General features: G+C 44.4%; 1 protein-coding gene across 14 annotated transcripts in view; it reads right to left on the reverse strand.

Annotated features, from left to right (window-relative positions):
* The window catches only part of NHSL1 (NHS like 1), a 185,356-nt gene that overhangs the window by 47,761 nt on the left and 111,676 nt on the right, over window positions 1-25,919 (reverse strand). For 11 of the 14 annotated variants that reach the window (XM_052784494.1, XM_052784493.1, XM_052784502.1 and 8 more), the window contains exon 2: window positions 1,196-1,348. In XM_052784494.1, the coding sequence (XP_052640454.1) occupies window positions 1,196-1,348 (153 nt within the window). Of the gene's footprint in view, window positions 1-1,195; window positions 1,349-3,695; window positions 4,120-23,026; window positions 23,628-25,919 lie in introns of those variants that run through there. The other 3 variants (XM_052784501.1, XM_052784503.1, XM_052784506.1) reach the window with 3 other exon arrangements.

Raw genomic sequence — 25,919 nt, forward strand, 5'->3', positions numbered from 1 at the left:
AACTGGTAAGTGTGCCTGCAAGGGAACAGTAAATATTTCAAGGCTAAAGGGCTGTACAAATGTATTAATCCAGTAATAAGTATAGAGGACACACACACACTATCTGCTGAGCCATGCGTGAGCTAATAACACTGGCTGTCAAGACTCCCCTATTAAATGATAACAAAAGGCACCTAGTAAGAGATGGTGAAAATCAATTAACTGGAGAAACAGCAAGAGAAATAAAATAGGGCAGCCAAACACTTCTCTATTCAGACATACAAAATGAAGTTTTCTGCACTTCTAAAAAGCAGAAATGTCATGTTAAACAAACAAAAAATTACAATGTTCTTTTAAATCAGGTTAACTTGCAAGGTATCAAGTACCTGCAGTTCCTGCTGAAACAAAAAGGGAATTGAAATGAGTTGGCTCTTTGCAGGGTAACCCCCTTTTTTAAGTAGCCAATGTAAAGAAAAAATCTAGGTTAACCATTTCCAGAACACAGACATTCAGCTGTAATTTTAAACTTTACTTCTGGCCCAGGGACAGATGTTCTGCAGTCCTCCCCGCTAGCTGCCTGCCTCTGGCCTCATGGCTGCACTAACACAACACACCACCTTCTGTGCCAGACTGTACGGGTACACCCCCAAAGAAGGTACCAAGGGTAAAAATTGGTCCTTAAAAATATGCTGCACCCTTTTGCAAGAAACCACTTTCACTACTGAAGGAGTCCTTGTGAGTGCCCTGTTCCCCATTTCCCTTCTCTTCCCTCAGCACCTTTTCTGACTTCTCACAAGTAGCCACATCCCTGGAAATGACACTGTACAAGAACAAAAGAAATCACCAAATGAAACACCTCTGATGTGGTTCTTACACTGAAGTATAAATGGAGTAACTCAGGACTTACTGAAATTGAAGGTACCGTTTTGGAAACACTCCAAAACCTGAATGGAAATGGCCAAAACACACAAGGTTGTCCCCTTTTCCATTCTAGAGAGCTCTGCCAGGTTACACATTTCCTCATCCCTTGATAGCAAAAGCATTTTTGCCCTGTCCCTAGATTTGAGTGGGTAAATCCCACTAACGTTCCTGATGTGCTGCAGGCAGAAAAATAAGTAAGTTTCTTCCAAAGCCTGCAATTTGGATAAGTTTGCAAAGTCTGTGACAAAAACTACCACCTCTTTAGGACACATCTGTGCCAGCAACAGCATCTTACCTCTCAGTACTGACTTGAGGTTCAGCTTGGCTTGTCGGTGCAGGTCCTCCACACAAGGTGGTCTTGAGGAGGGCAGGAAGACATTTTCCTGCTGGTGCCACGGAGCGGTGTAGTGCACAGTCCATCTACTCTCTTCATCTAGGTTGGAAACCGCTGCAGAGAGAGACAATAATAAGAAAGTTAAATGCTACTGTACATAGCTATATCATGAAACCCCACACGTAAGTTTGTTGCGCATCATCTTAAAACAAAAAAGATTGTTTGCCACTGTAGTCCCATCAAAACACTCTCTTAGAACCTCACTTCCATGACAGTTAAAAACCTTCTTCTCATTTCTAGTCTAAATTTATGTTATGTAGGAAACACCTTTCCCTCTTCCCATGTTTATACTTGCTGTCGTATTTACTCTGAACTTGCAACTGTTTCCCCGCCCCCCCCCAGCTCCCAGTCTTCACAAACGAGATCGGTTTCCCTGTCCCCTGATCCCACCAGGCGCTGTGCATTGCAGGATAGCTTCCTCTTGCTCAAAGGTGACCCTGGGAATATGACAGTCGCCATGAGAGATTACGACAGGTTCATTTGTATCGGGAAATAACCTTCTCTGAACTCACGCTCGCTCAAACCAGGAACAAAGATTCCAGTGAAGCCAACAAATTAGCTACTTTCCATTGCTGTCAGCGGAAAGCAGATTTGGACAACAGCAACTCCCTGGGCAAATACTGCTCAGGGCACAACAGCACTGAAAAGGGATTGTTCTGGCCACCTCTTCTCAGCCAATACACACTTGAAAATAAAATACAGACCTTGCTCAAGTTCAAAGTTCCCTATAGACAGTCAAGTAATGAATAAGCCAAAGCACATATTGCTAAGATTTGTTTATCATTTATGCTTCCTGAGAGACAGCCATTACCTTTTGTTTGAGGCTTATCATCAATAAAAACTTCTACAGTTGAATGGCCTTATCCCTCCACCCTCTAAACAGGAAAAGGGCAGTTGGGGCTCATACTTTATGATCCCCCAGGCACCCTTTGGTCTTCAGCCAGCATGCTGCACATCCTTGCTTTTAGCTCCTCAAGGCAGAAAAAGCCACTACAGCTGTGCTGCGTCCCAAGCACCTGCCATGCTGGCCTCGCTGCCAGCTCCGCACCTTCCCTTTGCTTTCCCTGCCACCTGGGCACTGCTCACTGCTGCGCTGCCTTGTAGCATCACTTTGTGTGAAGTTTGGCTGATGCCTCTGTGGTAGCAGAGGAGGTGTGTAAACTGCAAAGCAAAACTAAGGCAACAGCCTCCTGCCATCTGAAAAATGAGTCCTTCCCTAACACCACCGCACGTCTGCCAGGATCATTTCAGATGGAAATAATCGGTACTCGTTAAAGAAAATAAGCTATGCCTTTCGCTTCAAAACCTATCTACAACCTAATGCTCAACACCTGTTTTGTCCTAAAAGGACTTGGGGTGGGAGGGAAGGTTCTTAACTACCTTTCCTCACTTTTTTTAGATTAGTATCAGACCTCGAAAAAGGTTTTTCAAGACTTTTGATTGGTCTCTTCATCTCTGTGGTGGCTTGGTCCTGCATCCCCTCCCCTCTCGCAGACATATCGGCTGCAACAAGACAGATACATGTTCAGTCTGTGCCTGCTTTTCCCGTCCTTGCTAACTAGAGGTCAAACCTAAATCACAACGAACTGACAAGTCACCACCTACCTGGTTACAGCATCAATCATCCCGATATTACAGAAAAAATGATAGGTATAGTCAACGGCATGCTCGGAAAACAGCCCTCGCGATCCCCTGGCAGAGCAGGGGAGCAAGGCTGGGGGAGGAAGAGGAAGAGGGAAACACCAGCCGCCAAGCCCACTGTCTGACTGCAGTCCCACCATACCAAAATTAACGTTTACTGCTCATCAGAGCAATGGTCATCAAAACTAGTCGACAGAAGGGCTGCGCACATTTGCCAACTACTCTCCCTAGCACAATTCGTCTGTCTTCACGAATTAAATGAAGAATCACGATTTTAAAAGCTGTTCTGAAACTAGAGCATCTTTAAAAGACAAAACTCAGCTCATTATGACACGCTTTATGTAGATACCTCACAGATACAAGCCCATAGCTACACATGGGCTCGGCAGCCACACACGCAGAGACAGATTCCTGACAGAGGTTGGGAGGATGCCCCAGCACACGGCAGGGCACCTGTGCAGGACTGCAGGTGACACCTGTGCACGACTTGTCACCGAGCTGCTCCTTTCACACCCAGAAGTTTCGCTCCTTCAAAACCACCACAACAAAGGACTTCAAAAGCAACAGTATCCCAAAGCAGAGGTCCTAAGGGACCTCATAAGGCTGCCTCCGCACATTACAAAATACTCCACAAAGAAAAGAGTGAGATAAATCTTAAAAAGAGGCTCCAGGAAAGCAGAAGCAAAGCCAAAGGGAACTGCACTTTCCTGCAGGACTCGGCTGCCTCCCGAAAGGGCAGCGAGCGCGCACAACTACTTACTCTTTCTCTTGAAAAATTTCATGAGAGATTTAAGCTTTGTGTTGATGAAAACCACCATGTTCAAGGTGTTGAACTGCGATCCTGGAGTTTAAATCTCAGAAATCCCAGGAGCTGCAGAAAGGTGACTGTTTTCCAGACTGAGCCTGTTCAAACTCTGCACGCCAGACTTCTCCTCTCCCGGCTTTCCCCCTCCGCCTTTCTTTCCTGAAATCACAACTTTAAATCTGTCTAGATCTTCCTGACGCACGAGAACATTTACAATTCTTTAGCCTGAATTTATCCTCCTCACTTGTGACCTGGTGGGCTGAAAACAGCCAGTTTCAACATGCGAAACAGGAGGAAGAAGAGGAGAAAAAAAAAAAGCTAATTGTTATTCACGTTTGCACAGGAGCAAAAATCGGGCGTCCTTGCTACCCATGCATTTACTCAGTTGTTCTTATCCTCTCCTCCGCTCTCCAAGTTTGGCTGCTCCATAAAGTCCGAGTTGGCAGGTGATTTCTCTCCTTCCCGTCGCGCTAGCCGGCTCTGCCGGCGGAGCAGAGGGAGATGCCGGCACCTTCCCTCCCCGCCCTTTGCACCTCCCCGGTGCCCGCCGCCGGGCGGGGGGGGCGGCGGGCAGGCAGCCTCCGCGCCCCGCCGGCTGCCGCCCCCAGCCGCTGCCCTGCAGCCTCCTTCCAGTTGCAAATGAGAATTGCATTTTCGTGCAAATCAGGATGCCCTGCTTTCCCACCGCTCCCATCCTTCCCCCTTCCTCCCCCCCCCCGTTGTTTTGTGGTTTTTTTTTTTTACCCTCTCGCTCCCACTTTTCTAAGGACCCAAGAGCTGCGGTTTAGCTGGCTGTAACATGCAGTCTCCCCTCGGCATTGCCTACCCTTCCAGATCCACTGCTCTCCCCGTAGTCATTGCCACTGCCTGGGACATCAGCCCACTAATTTCACATACTGAATTTCATTCAGTAATGCTCCCAATTTATTCTTATTAGCGTCATCTCAGACCAGATACACGGACAACAAAATCGAGTTATTTCTGGCTAATAGAGAACTGTTATTCATCAAATGAAACTTGTGCACAGAGATGAAATAGCCCAGCTTTTTGAAATGCGCATTATATACTCATGCCTTAAAAAAAAAAAAAAAAAAAAAGTATCTGTACAGAGGTCCACAGCCATCCTCCCTAGGAATGAACTGCTATTTTGCAGAAGTTAAAGAGAAAATGCTAAGCACCAAATCAATGTGCTCAGCAGGGCATGCCCTTCGCACAATGTTCAGGCTCAAGAAGCAAGCCCTCCATCACAAAGCAAGCTTAAGAAACACCCTCGGGTTAACAATGAGAAGGATTTTTTCCTCAGGAAAAAGAAAAATGCCAGCAGCAGGGGGCTCAGACTGACCCCAAAGCTGCAGCAGGATCTGGCCTCTGGAGTGCAGCATGTAAAAAGCAGATGCTCCACAGGAACTTCACTCCCAAGTTTCACCAAATGGCCGAGACTTGGCACCGTGCAGAACAGACCATAAACAAAGTGCCTCCACCATTGTCTGAACACACCATTATCAGGATTTTATCAGGATTTTCCAAACACAGAGATTTTACAATTACAACACGGGTTTGACACCAAAACTGCCATTAGCAGCCAGTCTGTCCAGCAGCTGCTGGTCCAAGAGACATTTTGACTGGCTGACATCTGCCAAGAGGACAGAAGACCATGCTGCCACTGTGGCAGCAATGGCGGGGAAGGTACCTCTGCTTTTGCATTGATTTCCATCAAGCATCTTACACAAAAAATGACCCTGGCATCAAACTCTGATAACAAGATGACTATTTAGTGTTGCTTTTTTAAAAATCACATACACAATAATACTCCTGTTAGGAATTTGCCATCACCCATACATCATTAAAACCACTTTAAATGCACACTTGCTGGACACACCCTGGAGGTGAGTGCAGAATGGCTCCATTTCGAACTCCAGCAGCGTTGCCATCCACGAGCAAACCCAGAAGGTGCTAAATTCCTTTTTTTAGTGTGGTGGTGATCTTTTTTAGGATGTAGGAAGTGCCTCTATAAGTGGGAGGGGAGCTACCATGCATTTGCACAAGGGAAGGTGACAGTTTCAAGCTAGCACATTAGGGAGACTGGGCTACTGGGAGTGAAACAGATTCTCCCTGCGGTCTTTTATGGCACCTCACAGAGGCTTACAAGCCCTGGGAAGCAAGACTTTGTTCCCTTTTTATGGTCAGGCCACATGCATCAACATGATCCTGGGTACTTTGGACGGCTCAGGGAGCCCTTCCCCGTTCCACGCTGGGCTGCGACCTGCGCCAGGTCCAGTGCTGCTCTTTGTTATTGGATCCTCAACCCACCCTGAAGCATTTCTCCTGCCTGAGAACAAGTGCTTGGCCACTGTCCTCAAGCCTTGATCTCCAGTAAGGAGGCAGCTATTCAAACCCAGTAACAAACAATGCATAAGATGACGTCTGCCTTTCATCCTCATCCCCCTTTGCTTCCACCTTCCCTCAGGTCATGCTGATAAAGAGGTCAAACATCAAAAATGGCTATCATAAGGGGATACCCCAAAGGAAACACCAGTTGGCTACTTGTATCTGCATGTCTCAGAGTCTGCACTAGGTCAACAATGACCAAAAACTTTTCCCCACTTCAAACCCACGGGCTTCCAAGAAATTCAGCATGTTGTCTCAATACAGCTTTTTTAAAACACTTTTCCTGTCACAAGAAACCGTAACCGCAATTGGCTTCTAATGGCACTTCTCTTAGACCTGAAAGCATGAAGTAAGTGTGCTTCTCCACAGCCTGCCCCTCTGCACTGAGAAGAGAAGGAAAAGATGGGACACTGAGAAAATTTATGTTGTAGTCACTATGCAAACAGATAAAGGACTTCAGCCTCCAATGTTGCCAAGCCCGCAGACAAACCCACAACCCTCTCCCCCCTAAACAGCAACAAAAAACCCACCTAAAATTACCTTGAGAGAAAAAATGTGAAAGTTTGTTAAAGCTGGATAAACCCAGCATGAACAGTAGGTGTGCACACACTGTGATATCAGTTCTTTAAAAGCAAATGACTCACAGACAGGTAGCAGACTGGGGAGACCTTGCTCTGTGGCACACATCCTACTTCACCTTGGACAAGTTAATATTAACCCACCGCCTCAGCTCCCACATCCTTACAAGCAGGGATCACACTCACTTGCCACCACACAAGGATACTATCACAAGGAATACAGAAAATACAGAGAAGATTTTCAGCAAATGCTAATTCTCACTTCATACAGGATGGGATTGTTAACTTAAGTTACAAAGTTTGCCCCAGAAGAAACTCCTTAACAAACAAGAGACTGAAGCAAACAGAATGAGAGGCACAAGATGCAGTGCCAAACAGCACGCTCAAAATCATGAATGTATAACACACTCATTAGCAAAACTGTGTCTTTTTTTAGTTCACATTATAATAGTTTTTAATCCCTGGGTGGTTAAACTGATTTTACTTTCTAGTAGAGGCCATGTACACCCAGAAGAGAAGTGAACATGAGAGGCTGCATGAGCATGGCGTGCCTGAAACACTGCAGCCATTCCTTCACTCCTCTCCCTGCTCTCTCCCCTCTTTAGAGGGACTTTACAGCTGACCTGCTCTGCAACAGCCATCTGGGACAGCCACCCTCCACATTCACAGCAACATGAAGCATCGGCGCCTGTGAAACAATCTGGAAATATTCCGCTTCCATGGAAATATTTCAAGCCAGCCCCTGGGGTAGAGGGGCTTTCCTGTCCAGCCCCCCCATTCACAACCCAATGCCCTGAACCTTGCACTAGTGCACAAGATCCGCTGAAGAAGCTGAGGCTTTATAAAAAGGCAAATGTTGAAGAGGGACATAGTTGGGTTGTTGGTAACCACAGCCAGAGCAGCTGCCTGGCAGCAGCTGTCTATCAGGGACACTAACGAATTGGTGAGAATCAACTGTTCTCCTTCCTACTGCCACTCATCAGCCCATGCACACATGCAGTACGAAATTTAGGAAGTACTAAGTTTAAAAAAACCCAAATAAAGCACAAGAATAGTTCAAGCAACCCATTCCTGCTCCCTCCCACAAATCAAGACAAATTTTACCCCTTATTTTCATGAAGGAGAGGTAAACCCAACACACGTATCAAGTTCACGAGAGGAATGATGCATCAAACTACTAGCATGTATCATCATCTCAAAACCTAAACTTTTAGTTGTAAGCCACAGCAACTTTATTCAAACAATGGAAGAATCCTCCATTAAACAACTGTATAGCATTGATGGCATTTTAAGAGGAAAGAAAAAGTAAAACCGTACAACTGAGTTGGGAACTGCGTGGTGAGAGCTCTTCCAGTGAGTCTCTGTTCCAATAAGCAAAAGGGAAAGTAGAAACGTTGGCAAGCAGATGTACTCAAAACAATTAAATCGATGCCTTTGCTTTTACGGACACATCAGTCACTCGTTCGAAGTAAGTTTCCACTGGGCCACCCTCCAGCAGCTCGTGTGGGGATGGATGCACGGGGAAGAAGCTGTTGGAGGGCAGTTGTTTCCAGCATGTCAGCGAGGACGGGTCCATGTAGGGTGTGCTTGGGATTGCTCCCTGCCAACCCCGTCCGCCCCCTCCGAGCAGCTGCGGTGTCCGGAGGGGAGCGGCGATGGGACTGACCCCCAAGCACCCCCTCCCCAGGCTGCGCGGAGGCACCCAGGCATCTGCAGGGCAAGCCTGAACCCAAGGCGGGTTATAAACCCCTTCCCGCAGGTCACGAGGCTCCTGCCTGGCTCAGACCAACACCACCTGGCCTTGAAGGCTACACCTTTACTTCTAGGCAAGACTTCCATCATTAAGAAACAGCAAGCTCCTGAGATAAGAAACACCGAATGTCTCAAGTGTTTTCAAAATTCGTGCCTGAGCTTTATGCCTGTTCTAGCCACCTCCGCCTGTGCCATCAACCACTTGCTGGTGTTTAAATGGAGTCGAAGCCAGCCCCGCACACCACAGGAGTCAATCGTTTGTGGTCAGAAGGAGTTTCTCCCTCCCGTAGAGCCAGTCCCGGCCGGCCCTCTCCAGGCATCTTCCAGGAGAACAAAAGTGCTCCCTCTACAAAGGCAGTCCCGGGCGGCACCGCATTCAGCTGCCCTCCTGTCTCCAGCTCAGCTCTCTCACAATGGCCTCTTTCAAGGCAACCTCTGCCTTGGTGAAGCAGGGGAGCCGGGCACTGAGCCCATCTCTGCACGGGCAGTTAGGAAGCAGGGATTATTTTAAAGAGGGTACCCCGGCAGGTCCCTCCTTTATTCATGCTCGTAAGGGATTATGGCTGCAGGCTCTGGGAAGGGGGCAGGGGGAAGAGGGAGGAAGATGAGAAGGAGAAGCAGCACAACCTAAGCCAGAGAGGACAGAAAAGCAGCAGACTGATTGATCTGATGACCCTATTTAGGTCACAGCACAATAAAGCTAATTCATTCCTTTGACAATTCAAAACATCTTTCCAGAGGATCCTCTATCATGCAAACACATCACCAGAGAGAAAAGGCAGCATTTGGGCAGGGCTGCCTGCAGACAAAGCAGCAGTTTCTTCTGGTTAGAGCATCTCCCCACACACTGTAACTGCAGGCAGGAGAACAGAAAACATTTAGTGAATGTGCAATTCTGTTTCATGGTTTTGTTTTAAATTGCAGGGCACAATCCTTTTTTCCTTTGGCCACTCCTGAACTCCAGCTAAGGCAATGTCAGTTCCCAGAAGAGTACTTTTCTTTCTCCCTAGGAAGACCATTTTAAAATGCCACCAGGAAATATTCTCAATTTAAATTCCAAATCCACCTCAATGCTCCTACACTACAGCTTATCCTGAAAAACTGATCAGAAATGGCTGCAGCAAGTAAGTTGGTCTGCAAAATCTTGACTCTTATTTGCCCTAATAATGCACCATAGAGAAGATGCTTCTCTTCTGAATTAGTGATGGAAAAAATACCAGGCAGACAAGTTTGCATAGTCTTCTCATCAATTCATCCTGTAGGACTCAAGAGTGAAACCAACAAAACCAGACAGCAAAAATGCCATTTCTGAACTTGTGTCCCAGACCATCTCCCTGTTCAGCCCGTAATTCCATCTTTGGCAGCTGTGCACTTGTGGATCCACACTAATATCCAACAGACATCTTCAACTAATCTCAGTCTGCATTCTCCTTATGGGCATCCTGAAGGGGACATGCTCCCCACTCATTTCACTTATTTAAAGGTCACAGAAAGAATTCTTGTAGCCTGTCTTTGTCCCCCCCGCCCAACATTGCTCTTTGGCATACTTTTATTTATATATGGATTATCCTGGTATAAGGAGTTGCCAGACTCTTCTTTTCTTCTTCTTTCTGCTGACTCTTAATAAACTCAGGGTGAGTCTCATTTAAGCTTGGAGACACCCTCTCTTAAAATTAGGCCAGTACATCCTCTAGTTTCCCAAGAACTTTGCAATCTATAAATGAAAAAAATTAAGCTCCTTAGAAAATACCAACCTTCATATGATCATATAACTGCTCATGCCAAAATCAAGCACCAAGTTCTCGCTCACTGTCTCACACCGCAACTTGAAAAAAAAGTTTCATTTCTTAGTTAGAAACTTTCAAAAACTTCACCTGAAAATGTTATCTGCAGAACACAACAGTAAAATGATAAGTAAAAGCTAAGGTTCACAAATAATAAACGGATTTCAGCAGTTGTGACATTTGGTATTGTCCCTAAAGCCCTAAGATTTTTGACAAAATCTGAAAACCTGGGTACGTTCTAATTAAATAATGGCACAACCTGCCCTGAAAAACAATATTCTCTAAACTGAAGTAAGACATCGAGTCCATATAACAGTCACCGAATAATTATGTTGCTGCAGGATTCAGCAACCTGTTTTAAGCTCCTAAGGAAACAATTGAACCAACATCTCTACCACAGCACCTCCAGAGAACGTCTTTGGCTGGCCATGGGCGTGTGGATCGAATACCAATAGCTTTTGAAAACAAATTGTTAGATGATGTTTGTGTGGTCAGCATCTTCTTATTAGAAGTTCTCAATAAAGCCAAATGAAAGGACAGCCTCCTAAATTCATACTGCTAATCAGCTGAACTTTCAAAATCTATAATGTGGATAACCAACTCAAAATTTTATTACCACCTGTTTGATTAAAAGCGTCAGAGATGCGAACATCCTTGTTATTAATCATATGCAATCTAGCAGCCCATACGTCACAACATGCCATGGTCAGTCAACATTAACAGCTGAATAGTTGTGTTTCTTTGGATTGCTAGCAAAATGCATCTAACAGTTTAAATGATGCTACTGTGAAAAAGGTGCTTTGCCGCCAAATGTCTTCAGAAAGCTCTAGTGAGCACACCATCTAACACAATTTTTAATATCGTGGCAATGGTTTCAATAAGTAAGTATGTGGGGGCATTAAGCAAACAACAAGGCATCACCAGGTGCTTCATCAAAAGGTAAGCCACAAAAAGATTAAAAAATGGAGATTCTCTCCCCTCCCGCGTTCAGTCTGCCATTTCTGCCTCCATTTCCCACCAGAAAGGGAAAGGAGTGGATCCTTACTTTTTTCTACAGGATCCCTACTGCAGATACCTACACTTTTTTGTATTTTAGAAAAACTAGTTATTCCCTGTTATGGCTGGAGAACTTCAGAAAACTGAACAAACAGTAAAGTTGTAACATGACAAGGGGTTTAACATACACCATTTAAAATGAAAGATACCATTTTTAATTGCAAAAATGTCTCTTTTGGTATCCTTGGCTTCCCCACTTAGCACAAAATCTAAACTGCAGAAAAGTTTGTATTTTGTTGGAGGAATTGAAGTGTAAATTGGAAAAGTTGGAAGAGAAGTGTAAGTGTAAAACTTGAGACAGCTGATGTTAGTTTTAAAAATATTTCTTCAAGTACTTTCACTATTTGTATCTGAACACCTTTGAAAGTGTGCAGCTGTGGCACCATCACCCGCACTTCAGCTCAGTATCCTGATCACCGTAACCTGACATCACGTCTTCAGAGTTACTTGCTTCCAGTGGTGAACTCTCACTTGAAGTCAACTGAAATGCAAGTGTGCATCCACAATTCAGATCAACACCGCTTACACTACAACTATCAATACATTTTCGAAAGAGCTTCTAAACATATCATCCTGCCAACACAAGATTCACTGTGACTTGGAGATTTCCAACATTTGATCGGAGACTGGAGATACCACACAAACAAATACAGAGACAACTATGCAGAGCCTAAAAATAAATTTCTGTGCAGAAATACCACGGGTATTCCAGCCCAGACAATAAGCTTGCAAAAATCACCTGTCCTGCCCAGTTCGGTCATTCCTGAAACCTCCCAGTAGCTGTTGTTACTAAGACAACAGTAAGAACAAGGCAAAGAAATATCAGTAGTTAACTACTACTAAGCAAACAACCCTGCCATCTCAAGACAGTTGATAAAACTACCGTGTATCCCAGCAGCTGCATTTTTAAACTATACCCAACGATCCAAATTCAACTTTGGGTTACAGATTTGTCCAGAGGACTGTTAATTAACAGCTTGTGCTATTACAGAATTGGAATGGGACAGCATTTTACATGGCAAGTTATTGAGAAAAGGGGACAAGCCCGATTTAAAAATAGTCTGGAAGAGTGAGGTGGGAAACCTCCCGCTGGCTCCAGGGCAGGGCTGACCCTGGAGCAGAAGATACAATTCCAATGTAAAGAAGGAGGTGGGAGATCAATAACACGGTCAATGCGAATAAAGTTTACACCCTCAGGAAAACCAGTCAATAAAACCACAGCTATATTTTCCCAAAATTATTTTGCAGTATGTAGTCCATGAAAAGGCTCTTCCTTTTTCCTGTCTCTATGGATAACGATACAAGCAGTTCTAGACTTTGGCACCCTTTAAGGACACTGCAATGCAGCACTAAACAAACTTCAATTCCAGTCCACTTGAGTTAGACAGAAGCGTTGCCTAACAGGATCCCTGCTTTGCCACCATGCCAGGAATCATCTAAGTTGGTGCACACCAAAGCTCAATTTACATTTTTCTTTTTAAACCATGGCTGGTTTGAAGAACATAGTTGAAACTACAGACATTAAAAATATCTGACACATCCTGCAACATCTAATATTCCGTACAAAGAATACACCCTGCTCCAGGAACGAAGAAATTAAAAAACTGTGTTCATATAGGCTCTGAAAATATTTCTTTTTATGTCAGGGCCATTAGCATCCTGCTCCTCTTCGGATTAATTAAACCTAACAGGACAAGGTTAGCATCACACATAGGAAAACACTTGCGCTCACCTTCAGCTACTTGACATAAAAGAGTGTCTTTTTCTCTGATGCTATTAATTATTTAACCTAAAATTGCTACCACCATCTGCTTGGGGACCTGCTCACACCCACCAAACAGCAGCCCACTGTCCCTGGTCTAGCCATGCCATCGCGTTTGTGGCAAACATCTGACAAACAAAAGGAGGGCCAGGCTGATTAAAAGTTGATGCTGAGAACAACCATGAGGGATCATTCAGTTAGGACAGGTGCCAAACCCGCTTTGGAGATGCTACCCAGCTGCAAGTTTAATTAGCCCTCCCTAGAACAGATCATGAAACTGCAGAGAAATGGTTTTATAAACCTCTGTCGATGCTTTTGGGCAATGACAAATGTGCTCCGCAGCCCTTGTGTGTAAAACTTCACTGTTCTTAAACTCCTTGTCAAAGCACCCAAAGTTCAGTGGACAAACAAATGACAGCACTGAACCTGAGGAGGAAAAGTTGTCCCATAGTCATCATGGCTCAGATCAGAAATCAGAGGGATGGGGGATGAGACCTTTGGGATGAGCAGCATGTGGCCACTGACCCCTCGCAGAGCGGGTAGCTGAGCACTCCCACGGAAAAGGCATCACAGTTGGATAATTTGCCTTTCAACCACAGTATTTACATGTTTTTCGCTCTTCTCCAGAAGCCTAGCCTCCAGTTATACCAGTTCATGCTCAGCTGATGGGGACAAGCCCTTGCTGGTAACCTAGACAGTCACCAGCATATTGAAAAACAGTTTCCAAACAAAAGCCAGGGGCTGCAGCCTAACAGCCACAAGCAGTGCTTTGGGGAATTCAGCCTTTAAATTAGTAATAGCCAGGCCACAGCCTGCCTGTGTGTGTACTGAAGACACGGGAAGGCTGATTAAGTACCCTCCTGATGTGACTGGAGAAGTGGCATCATGGGGTTTCGCATTTATTCTCTTCCAATGACTCCAGGTCAAAACTGGTCAGCTCACAAGTCAGGTGCTGTTTCTGTTAACTGCTGTAATGGCAGGCACCGCTTGCAATCCGAAATTCAAGCTGTGTCTTTCCAGTCGTGCATCATCCCCATAATCCATATCCCACTGCAGTGTATTACAGCACCGAGATGTAATTGCGATGAACCACTTAAAGCGTTTTTCTTACTAAAAAAAGGAAACAACCTCTCTGACCCAATTTCTGCTTAGGCATAGGAATGTCACCATTATTGTTTGGCACTGCATATTCTTAGAATAGATCAGATCCAATATACCTTTCAACTACTTGCTAGTAATTTCTTAATTGTACAATCCTTGTGTCTCCTTTGGTGTTTTCCAACACAGTTTGAAAAATGTTTTTAGGGTAGGGTTTTTTTGGAACAATATGTTAATTAAAACAAAGGCTGTGCCCACCTCCCCCCCCTTTTTTAAATAACCAATCTCTCCCAATCCTAGCTCTTCTGAGACACTTAGGAAATGCAAGCAAAATGCCATCTGTTGGCAGTGAGGTGGGACTAAGCCTTTAATGTTGAAATACTCACTTTAGAAAACCCAAGCAGGCAGAGTTAACTGACTGACAAGATTGAGTTATCTAAATCATTGCATACTCCAGGTCCAGTCCTGCGCTTCCTTTCACATAATTAGACATGTTTCTATTTGATCTGCCATTAACTCATTGCTTCCTTTCCAAGAAAGCAATGAGCTGCCCTTGAGTCCTCCTCCTACCAAACCTGCTGCCCCTTCATCAGCTTAAAAATTCCAGCATGGGGTTTTGCTCACCTTCCTGAAGAGGTGTGAAGGGGAGGAGAGAGCAAATAAACTCAAGGTAGACCTTGGGTGGTTTTTTTGTCTTGTTTCAGTGAGCTTCCTTTGCATGTATCATATAATTTGTCCCTGCTGCGGGTGCCCGCCTGCGGGCCAGCGGCTGCCAGGAGGCAGGAGATGGCCACCCGGCAGTGCCACAGCCCTGTTGAAGAAGCTGCTCTATAGACCGTGATAATGTCAGTCCGGGGGTGACAGGAAAGAAGTCACTGCGTGCGTACTCCTAACCTACACCTGCTGCCCGACAGCATCTGCTGAGAGCGGCTGCTGCCTTCACACAACACAAAAATGAAAAAGAGAAGTTGAGGGCAGCTCTCTAAAGTCTCACTTTCAGGAAGAGCATCATCCAACATCACCTGATGCCAGATACATGCAGCAGCCAGTCCGCTACCATTTGCTTTTTGCTGTAGGTATTTTACACCAGCTAACCCACCTGCGTCAAGGTTTTTATCTTTCACTCTTAAGAAGCCCAGTTCTGCTCAAGACTTTCCACTGTTATCTAACAAGACTACATACTTGCAGCAAAATTGCATCAAGTATAAAAATCAGCAAGTTTTGCACTCCTTTTGGCTCTTCCAGCCTTGCTTCTGTGGCAAGCGATTCCTGGCAGCGCGGGTGCATCCATCGGCACAGCAGGCAGACAAAGGCAGATGGCCACATGCCAGCTAGGCTGCCTTCAGCAAATTAGCAAACAAATTTAGTACCAACTTGCTAGTAACAGTAGTATTGTCACAAGTACACAGTCATCATGCAAAGCACAGTCCTTTCTACTCAAATCCCCCTCACTTTTAAATACAATAATGTAGCATGGGGAAAAAAAGTACAATTTCCTTCTAAAAATCAGATCACATCAGCAAGCTCCAGGCACCCTATCATTCTGAGATTTGTCCTCTGAAGATACCACTCTGCCAGTTCATTTTCTCTTTTCCACCACTAAGTAGCCTTCACTCCACTCCACTATCACCCATATGGTTAACATGAAAGTGGCAATTAATATGCAATTAATAAAATGGTGCGATCAACTGCTTTTGTTCACAGCAGCAGCTGGTCTGCATGTTAGAGCGTAATTAGACAAATTAAGACGTACCGCTTTTGTTTGCAGATGAACTGACAGCATCGCTCATGCTTAAATGTCACTAAGCCTATTGGCATTTGGGATTATTTTAAAAATGCCTTTTTTATTAACACTACAAGGTATAAATAAGCCAGATTTATACGATGCTAGCTGCAATGCCAGGAAAGTGCAAGTCTGCTTTACCTCCAAGACGTTTGTACAAGCCAACCGAGAGTTAAGAAGTGATGTATTTCAGAGAATGAGCATGTGTTTTCTTAAAGTATCACAGCCATAGTACAGGGCGAGTGGCTGTGGATGGGGGACAAAAGCAGAGTTGATGTGTAACTGTGTCCAAGCAGAGGTTTGAAAATCTTGAGGATCAAGCAGCGCACACATTTTTCAATGATTTGTCATCAGATTAGGGCAGGGAAACAATAGAGGGCTAAAAATCTGTTGTAATCTATCAGACTTTTAATACCATTACCTTTAAAAGGTGTTACTTTGGCCTATGCAGGAGCAATACAGAGGAAAAGTGGTTTCAGGGACAGTCCTCAGCTCTTTGGGAGCTGAGAGCAGAAGCAAAACCCCCATGCCCTGGCAGGGCAGGGGGCCAGGGACCACAGCACCAGCTCTGAGCACCAGCAAACCTGCACAACCCAGATCCCCCAGCAGGCAGAGGCACTGGGGTGGGCGGCAGCGATGCTCTGCCAGCCTGGTCCCCCCAGGCCTCGCCACAGGAGCTGCCACCCAGAAGCCAGACCCCTTTGCCTGTGCAGGGTCCCCCAATGGGAGCCCATGTCCCCTGCGGAGGCTGTACGCCCTTTTCTGGTTGTCCCTCACCGGTGGTACGCTGCGCAGCCCGCATTGCTCCCTCTCAGCACAACATAGAGGTCATCATATCCACCACGTAAATGGCAATACACTGCTTTAATCATCGCATTACCACCTACCACGGGCTCTGCAAAAGCAGCACTGCAGGTTACCTACATTCAAATTGGGGCAGCACGTGCCATACACAAAGCATCAAACATGATACTTGATAAATCAAAGTATTTGCAAGGCAACGCACCATCACACTTTTCCAGGGTGTCATTATTGAAGCTTCTGGCTTCCCAACAGTGTGAGAAAAAACAAGGGAAAGGACACTGTGCGAGGAGCAGTTGGCACAGGGAAAATAAGGGAGTGGTAAGGAAGCCTTTGAAGATTTTCACATCTAGTAGCAGTTAACAAGAAAAGACAAGTAACCAGGAGGATTTCTGCTGCAGGAGCACTGCAAACGTGCCAAATGCCACAGAAGCGCTCTACCACCATAACCTAGCACGCACAGGCACACAACCTGACTTAGGAGATCGGTGGAAGTCACCGATCTGCAGAGTCCTGGAAAATGGACTCATATCATCCCTTCTGGAGTATCTGCCTTGTTAATGGGAGAATTTGCTTCTCTACTCCTCCAGCACAAGGAAATGCACTGCAGCTATAAAACCTGGTTACCTTTTATCACTTCATCTCAAAGTGTTGGCCTGGGGGAGGGTGGGATGGAGTAAGAAACACGGCATAGTAAAATGGATTTTGATAATGCTGCCATAATCCGTTTCTGATTGCTAGTGTGACTCCATTAGCCAGGCTGATAAAGGCATCCCTTAAAATGCTTGTGCCTTTTCCATGCAGTTTCATGTTCTCCCACCGTGTTTCAGCTTTAATCTGATCTGAGTCTATTTTTTTTTATAGCACTCAAAACCATTTCTTGACTTCACTACACTAGATAAAGCAACTCCCAGTAAGATCTGCAAATATCCTGTACCCACCACCATCCATAAGCCACAGGAGTTTTAATCAAATTAAGCACTGAAGAGCCTATTCAGTCTACCATTAACCACCATCTTCAACCACAGGCTTTCCAATCTCACCTGTTTCACATGTGGATTTGCACTTACATTACTCCACCTCCTTAATTACAGCAGATGCTCCCTGCTCCAATTGCCAAAAAAACTACACAAAAGATGTCTCTGAACTCTATTTTTTCAGACTCCTCCAGATGCACTTGAGTGATGTTAATGAGCTCCGTACCAAAACCTCCCCACCTCCTCCTCGTGCTCCTGAGTGCCACACACAGCTTCTCATCTGCTCGCAGGCAGGGAGGAATGCATGAAACATCCACCATCAGCACCTCCCTGCAAAAGCAAGCACAAGTTCACACCTAGCAGTGAGCAGCCAGGCTAGCAAAGCGTTTTCTTTTGGCAAGGCAACACAGCAAGGCCTTCATACTCACGTTACTGATTCACTTATTAAGTGTTTTACAAAAACCCAACATTAATCTCTTTTTACCCAGCATATTCCATGTTCTTCTTCATCCCTCCACCCACAATGCTCTCGCATCTGACTCCTCTCAAAAGGGCTTATGAGCCGTACAGCAACAGCACAGGAGACCAAGAGCTGGACCTCCATGGCCCGGCCAGAAAAGGATGGGCGGAGAGGCTTGTTCTCTATGGCATACGCAGGGAACGTGCAGCAAGATGAGCCAGAAATGCAAGACACGTACAGAAATGCGCACCAGAAGAGTTGTTATTTATCCAAGACCTAAAGTAATTTTGTACAAATGAACAAGTTCCTATGCTTTGCAAGATTTTGGTGGCTCGTTTTGGCCAAATGAACAAGAATTCCAAGAAAACTCAGCCATAAGACAAGCCTTCATTAAGAACACTGAGAGAAAAGGGGAAAATCATCCCCTTTTTTTAGGCACGCAATAAAAATTATACTCAAATTACTTTTTGTTTTCAAAACAAACCAGTTCCTGGCTTTATCTGATGCAATCCGATGTATCAGCTGTTATGGTATGAGCTGGATGCTGCAAATAAAGCTGGGAACGAGGATGGCCAGTCACTGCAAATAGCCATCCTGGCCATTCACCACAATAGACTGTCCTTCTGTCTCTTAGGGCACGAAAGGCTACAAAGCCTTGCTCAGTGCTCCGTATGGCCTGGGATTTGCAGAGATGCAAAGCGATTCAGTCTTTGTTTCACACTGTTAAATGAGAAGGCAAAGGATGACTCCTCCCAAGTCACAAGGATTCTGGTGGTTTTTTTTTTAATATATAACAGCCTTTAATTGGGAAATTTAAATCTCATCACTATCAGAAGAGAAACCTGGAAAAAAAAAAGCCATAGCAAATAGCGAATAGTAAAATACCCACCTTGGTTCAGAACATCCTATTAATGTATAAATAGACTTAGTTATTATTCTTTCAAATTCTATGTTTTTCACAAAACACACATCACACAGAAAGGTCTTGACTTTACAGATGAGACAGAGCTTTTGTTCTTAGAAAGCATAATGAATGAAAAAGAAGAAAGCACTCTTTCATGAGCTAGCAGGCAACAAAACACTGAGAAAAAACCCAGTAAGTGAAGCTACTGTTTAACAAACATTAAGAGTAATCTGACACTGCCGTTGGCTCTCTCCCACATCTGTAAAAGAAAGAAAAAACCTCCAAAATCGTTACCAAAACTTTATCGTCACAAAAAGCCAGCAGATGCCACAGTTTAGCTAGGTTAGCAACAGCACACCACATCTTTAAACTTCGCGAATTTAATAAAATATGAAGTGGCAATGGGAACCACAAGAGGCAGGCGATGCTCTAACCAGGAGGAGGTGACAGCCTACCACAGCAGCAGTCACTGCCAACAGCCTCAGACTCCAATTCAGCAGGCATTTAAACCAAACCAAGCCCTTGGCATTTCTGCCAAACCTGGTCAGTGGTGGATCTCAGCTTAACTTTGCTGCAGGAAAACCAACTACCAAACACTCAGCACTGCTGGAGTTTGTCTATAATCGTGAATGAACACGTGATGGAGATAGTCCCTCCACAACTGTAACACTGTTTTTCCAGCAGGCAGGCTGTTAACGGATATATTGCTGCACTCCGGGCTGATTTCAATCCTATGTTGTCTATTTACAGTCAATCTGGCAGCAAAGCATGGCAGAGGAATGGCATCACGGCTGCTGAAAGGAGGCTGACATGGTAATGCAGAACCTGCACTTCACAGAATCACTAATTTAACAGTTTTCTCAGAACAATTGCTACAGCTTAAAAAAAACCCAAACCCTAACATGGTCACTTGATTGTCACAGCTGCTACATCACACCACAAATAATTTGACAACTGAATATTCTGTAGCAGAGATGCTGTAGGGTGAGCAGGAGCGCTGGGGACTACTGCTGCAGACCATCGGGATCCCCTCGGCGAGGATGCTCCCCCAGCCCAAAAGAAAGTTCAATAATTTGACTGTATTACGTTTTCAAACAACCCTAACACTACCGGAGGCATTTTCTACAGAGTACATCAGCACTGTGAAACCTCTCGAAGTGCAGTTCTCATGACGCTCAACAAGGACCCCCAAAGGGAGACCTTTATCAACAGAGATAAAGCTCAGCCAATAATCCCCTACTGTGCTCTGCAGTTATCACTTGACCTGGTCCCAGAAAGCACTTCCACTCTTAAACACTTTTGTTCCTTAAAATAAACATTAACAGAGTTTAAAAGCAACACAGCCTCCCTATCTCAAAGAGAAATACTACCTGTCCTGCAAATAACGCTTTTAACTGATGGCTTAATTACGTTGCCATTCTTTTGTTTCTATGGACTGGAACTGAGTAAGAAGTAAAGGGAGCCAGCGGGGGCAGAGCCGGTGTCCCGCGTGTACATGCTTGTACCACGGTGAGACACCACCTCTGAAGCACAAGAGCTGGGGAAAGTCAGGGCAGAAAGCAGGTTAACTGATTTTTGCCACCCACCATTTTAAGGATCCAACATTAAATACTGAAACTTCAACGGTTTGTAATTCAAAAAGAACAAATAAAAAGCATGGGGTCATAACAGACATCAGTGAAACTCAACATAAAGGAACCAACAATAAACTTTGTCTGTAACATGTAAATGTTTATCATTAGGGACCAGAAATTGCATTGAAAAGCTTCAGTAGATCACAAGTCAAACAATTCAATTGCTTATATAAGTGCTAGACTATAAATCAACAAAATTACACACATGCACACAAGTTTAAAAATATTAAACAGAATTAAACAGGATACTTCTCTCTTCATTAGGAATATGTTGAAGAAACAATAAAAAATTAATGCACCTGGACAGGGAGAGCAGATGCTCCCACCGCGTATGTAGGAACTACATCACACCACTCAGGCGAAAACTTCCCAGGTTGTTCCTTGCATACCTATTTACATAATTTCAATTCAGAGGTCATCAAGTTCTCATCCAAGAAGAAACTGGACAGTGCCTTGAGGTGACTCAACTATTTAAACACAAAAATAACCAACAAAAAATCCCTGTGTTTCAGTTTCCAAACTTTTTAAATGCAAAGATGACTTAGGATCATCAGCACTTATTTACTATCGCTTTCTAATACTGTAGTAACGTAATTATTCTTTAAAGTACTGCTCCGTTCCCCATTTCTCTGTCTCTACCCATCTTTTGAAAAGTTTTATTAATTTCAATTCAAGTGCATTTAAAAGGAGGGGATGGACACCTTTCCTTACAGACAGCACAAAGAGAAAAAGGAGGCAGGCTGCAGAGAAGGAGCAGGGATTTCTGAGTGCCCTAGCTATACTCCTCAATCCCATTTCCACGCTCCAGAGAAGCAAGTTCAAACCGAGCGGCTTCTCCCGATGCCCTGAGCTCGGCTGCCAGAGCAACACCTCCAAGGGCACTACAAGAACCAGCTCTGAAAGTCAACCTCATGACTTCGTAGGAACGAACTAACCTGTCACCCAGCCAGAGAGACAAAATCATCAATCCCCAGGCTGGCTGGGATACAGAGGGGCCATGTCCTCCTCCCTGAGAGCATCCCTGGAGCTGCTTCCTAGCCTCTTCAGAGTTTCCCCAGGTCCTACAGTACAGAAGCTATATAATTTTACATAAAGGAAGCATTTTCATTTTCCCCTCTGAATGAACCAGAATTGATCCCTGTGCTCTAAAAATACAAAAATTCAGCAGATGAGCTGGATTTTTCTTTCCCTGCATTTTAAGAAATTGCTTCCTCTTGAAAAAGGCCTGAAACAACCATGTGGTAAATCACACTCCTCCTACAGGAGGGGACATCAAACGAAGCTTGCTTAGCACTAGATGGAAAACACTGTAATACAGAAAACAGAAATACAGGTGGTTTCACTAATCAGTGTTAGCATCGTGTCCTAGACAGTGATTTTTCAATTGCTGGTAATAACTAGCCATTGTCAGATGATCAGCATGAGACTAATGAGGAAAAGAAAAAATCAATACAGTTGCAAATATATTCATCTACTTTCTTTTTTTTTTTAAAGGGCTGGTGCAAGGTAGCCAGACAGCTGGCTTTTGCAGGAAAAGCTTTCTTTGTCTTGTGAAATTTCTCCCCCATCGCCCTTAAATACACTTTTCTGAGCAACCATTCCACAAACAGCTGGGTGCCTTTGCTTAGGTGGTCAGAAAAAAGGGGAAGGCAAGCAATAAGGCTAAAAACAAAACAGCTGAACGTTACCGTTGTCTGTCCTATTCTGTCCCTATTTCCCATCTGTATTTGCCAGTGAAACTTGAAACTATACAGATTAAAAAAGGAGAGAGTCATCACAATTCAGGAATTCTTTCTTCTCACGTTCAGAAGGAAAATAACCTTAGACCTAAGGTTATTCGAAAGCAGATTTTTTTTTTTTGAAATAAGTACTCATCAACTGCATTAAGCATCTTTGAGTCTGTTAGACCTTTTTCTTATTTTTCCTGGCCTTTTCATACACTGATTGTTTCTATGGCTTTCAATTAGAGTGCCACGTCAACAGCTCCACTCATCTAAAACAATCATTTTGCTGAAAAGGAGCATTATTGAACTGAAAGCGAGTGCTCAAGACCTTTGAAACACAGACGTAGACAGTGTCATCAACGTAGCGGTCCCACCAGATACAATATTTACGTACACTCTCCTGAAGTGGGAATACATTCTTACAGTAAGAAAATTGTTCCCAATGCCTTCATCCTCCAAAAGAGTAAGAGAAACACGAGTGTTTTCCTTGTTTATAAGTCTGTTTTCCTTATTTATTTCTTCACTAACGACAACACAACACTAAACGACCAAAACAGCTAACAAAAAGGAACTGATCTTTCTTACTTGGCCAGAAGGAGTTGTCGTCTTTGCTCAGTAACTTTTTCTTAAGGCGCCCGGGCAGCTTGGTGTGAGTGTTTCCCATTTTGCTGGAATACAGCGGGATAAGTTCCTCCTCCTCCTCATCGTTGCAGCTGGGCTGCCACTTGCTCCTGCCGAGGCACCCGACCATCGGGTCCGCGGGCAGGCAGTGCACATAGGCGATCATTGTGAGATGCTGCTCTCAAGGATGTCCCTCCTGTCCCTAATGGCTAGTTTGGAGTAGAAGGGAGTGGCCTGCTCACAACCCTTGAACGGACGCATTCAAAAGGCTGCGAAGGAAAAGATTTTCTCCTCCTCTGCACTTAGGCAAGCTAAGCTATTTGGTTATGCTGGGAACTGTTTTGAATAGCATTCTGCCAGCCCTTAAAAAAGAAGGAAAACAAACAACAACAAAAAAATCAACCACCTGGTAAAGCAGCTCACTCCGGCTGCTGGATGCCCTGCCCGGCCCTACCACCAGCCCCCAGCTCACAGCCACGGGCTGGAAAACATGGACTGCAGAGAGCTGGGAAACCCCGTCACCTGCCACAGACTTCACACTTCTCCCTTCCTGCTCCCACTCCAGTCTGCTGCTTCTCTTAAGCCTTATCCCCGATTATTCACCACCCTCCGAACAACAGGTACTACGGCCATACGCAGATGGCCATATCCGAGAGGCTTATTTAAAGCTAACTTACTGTAATTGCTGTTGCACTGATGGCTAGGGAACCGTAACTTGGCAGGAATCTGCCAAGAACAAGAACATTTACCTTCTTCTAGAATGCAAAAGCAGGAAAAATACACAGACTAAAGAAAAAAGAGAAAAGTGTCACGATTTCAGTACTTGGATTTTAGTAAGGTAACCCCCTTTCCAAGTCAGAATCGTAACGATTGTCACCAAAAGGAGGTGGTGTCTTCCAGTTTAGACTACAGCTGGGTTGATGCTGAATACAAAGCACAAGCAGTTCTCAGTTTGCACTCAGTTAGTACTGCATAAATACATAAATCCTCACAATGCCTCTAGAGGATAGGTATTATTCCTATTTAAAGATGAAGACATGGTCTCAAAGGGATTTAGTAACCTGCCCACAGAGTGCAAAAGCCAGGATTAGAGTTGAGGTATTCTCAGTTCTTTAGCCTCATCCGCAAGCCATTAGTCTGTGGCACCTCTCCCAAATACTGCACTACTAAGCAAGTTTCCATGCTGGTAACCGCGTCAACCCTAATCTCACATCCCCTATACTGTTTTTCTGCGGGATCCAGGAAGCGTGCCCTTCCTGGGCTTTTGAATTGGCTGCAACAGCACAGTCAGATTGGGACAGCAAGAAAAACAGCACATGAAGAGACATGCACCCTGCATAAACTGCTGTCTTCAGCAACTTCTTAAAGTTTGCGTTTTATTTTATATTGTTCAAAAGATTACGTGGGATAATATTTGTTTTTAAAAATGGGAAGATATCAAAACCCTAAGTAAAAGTACAACAAAGACCAATTCTTAGTCTGCTTCCTTAACTTTTCTTTATAAATGCTTTGGTCGCAGCCCATACCATTCATGAAAGTGGCTGCTCTATGTATAGGAGCACAATAGTGTCAGGTAAGTATTTATGCGTTTTAAAAAAGTCTTTATCTGCTGTTCGGTTGGTATCTACAATAAACTTTGGGACAGAAAAAAAAAATATCACCGTTTAACAACAACAAAAATATCAGATCGGATGCACATTTCGGCTTTCTCCCTGACGCACGCACCCATCTCCTGCTGCCTTGGCACTGCTGCTGCCTGCATTGGCAGCCGCAGCCTGCGAGCAGGGTGTATATACCAGCTGCCCGCAGGCACTGCACCAGTGTGGCTTCAGCATTCAAACACGCAGCACACAGAGCACCACCCAGCATAAACTGTCTGCAATGCTGACTCCACGGTGCTGGCAAAATGTAGCAAGTTAGCAAGAAACCGGCTTGTGTGATATTTGGATTTTTTTTGTTTAACATCCTGTTACTTTGCACAGCAACCTGGGCAAATAATTTTCACTATATAGTGTCTCATACACACCTCACATGGTCGAATCTCAGCAAACTTGCAAACAGATGAAAACAGGCCTTATAACGAAACATGTCAAGTAACTTTAATAAATAGGGATGAAACAAGTCCTGCCCACAATTTTACATTTTTTGACAACAATTTCAAGTTTCTGCAAAAATATCGATGAAATGGGGAAAATGTGCCAACAGCATGGGCGACAGCTGTTGGTACCACTGGCTCGTCTGTACATATAGCAGAAACTCACCGGCATAAACTGAACGCTGGCAACCAGGAGTTTGAGGCAAATACAGATTTACAAAGCCAAGTACATTTACTCATCAGACTATGAGAAAGACAAACTGTGATTAACACTAGCTGAGTTCAACTCACTCATCAACCACACTGATATTCTTGCGTCCGCCAGAATAAAGGAATGTCTAGACAGTCCTCCTGGGTGGGATGAAGCTCCGAGAGTGCTGTTAGTGAACCAGTTCATAAGGAGGCCCTGTTAATGCCTCCCTAATGGAACAATATTTCTGTAACCCACTTGTCTAGCCACTGTGCCTGCTGTCTCACCCTTTCAATTCCCTGCGATTATCAGGGTCTCAGGAAGAGTCACTTTCATAGATGTGATGCACAAAACTTCTGAACATCAACAAGCTATTGATAAAAGACTGCACTGGGGCTTGTATTTATTTCTCCTGCAGACAGGAGCGGTATCTTTTATTAGACAAGAATACAGTTGAATTTCTGTTATGCTTTTTATTTTAACAACTCAAAATCATGTTATCAAATTGTATTTCAATAGGGTATCAGGTGATGTTCGCATGCAGTTGTCATATCTCTATGCAACCACATTAG

This window comes from Harpia harpyja, chromosome 4 (genome assembly GCF_026419915.1).
Source record: "Harpia harpyja isolate bHarHar1 chromosome 4, bHarHar1 primary haplotype, whole genome shotgun sequence".
Taxonomy (NCBI): domain Eukaryota; kingdom Metazoa; phylum Chordata; class Aves; order Accipitriformes; family Accipitridae; genus Harpia; species Harpia harpyja.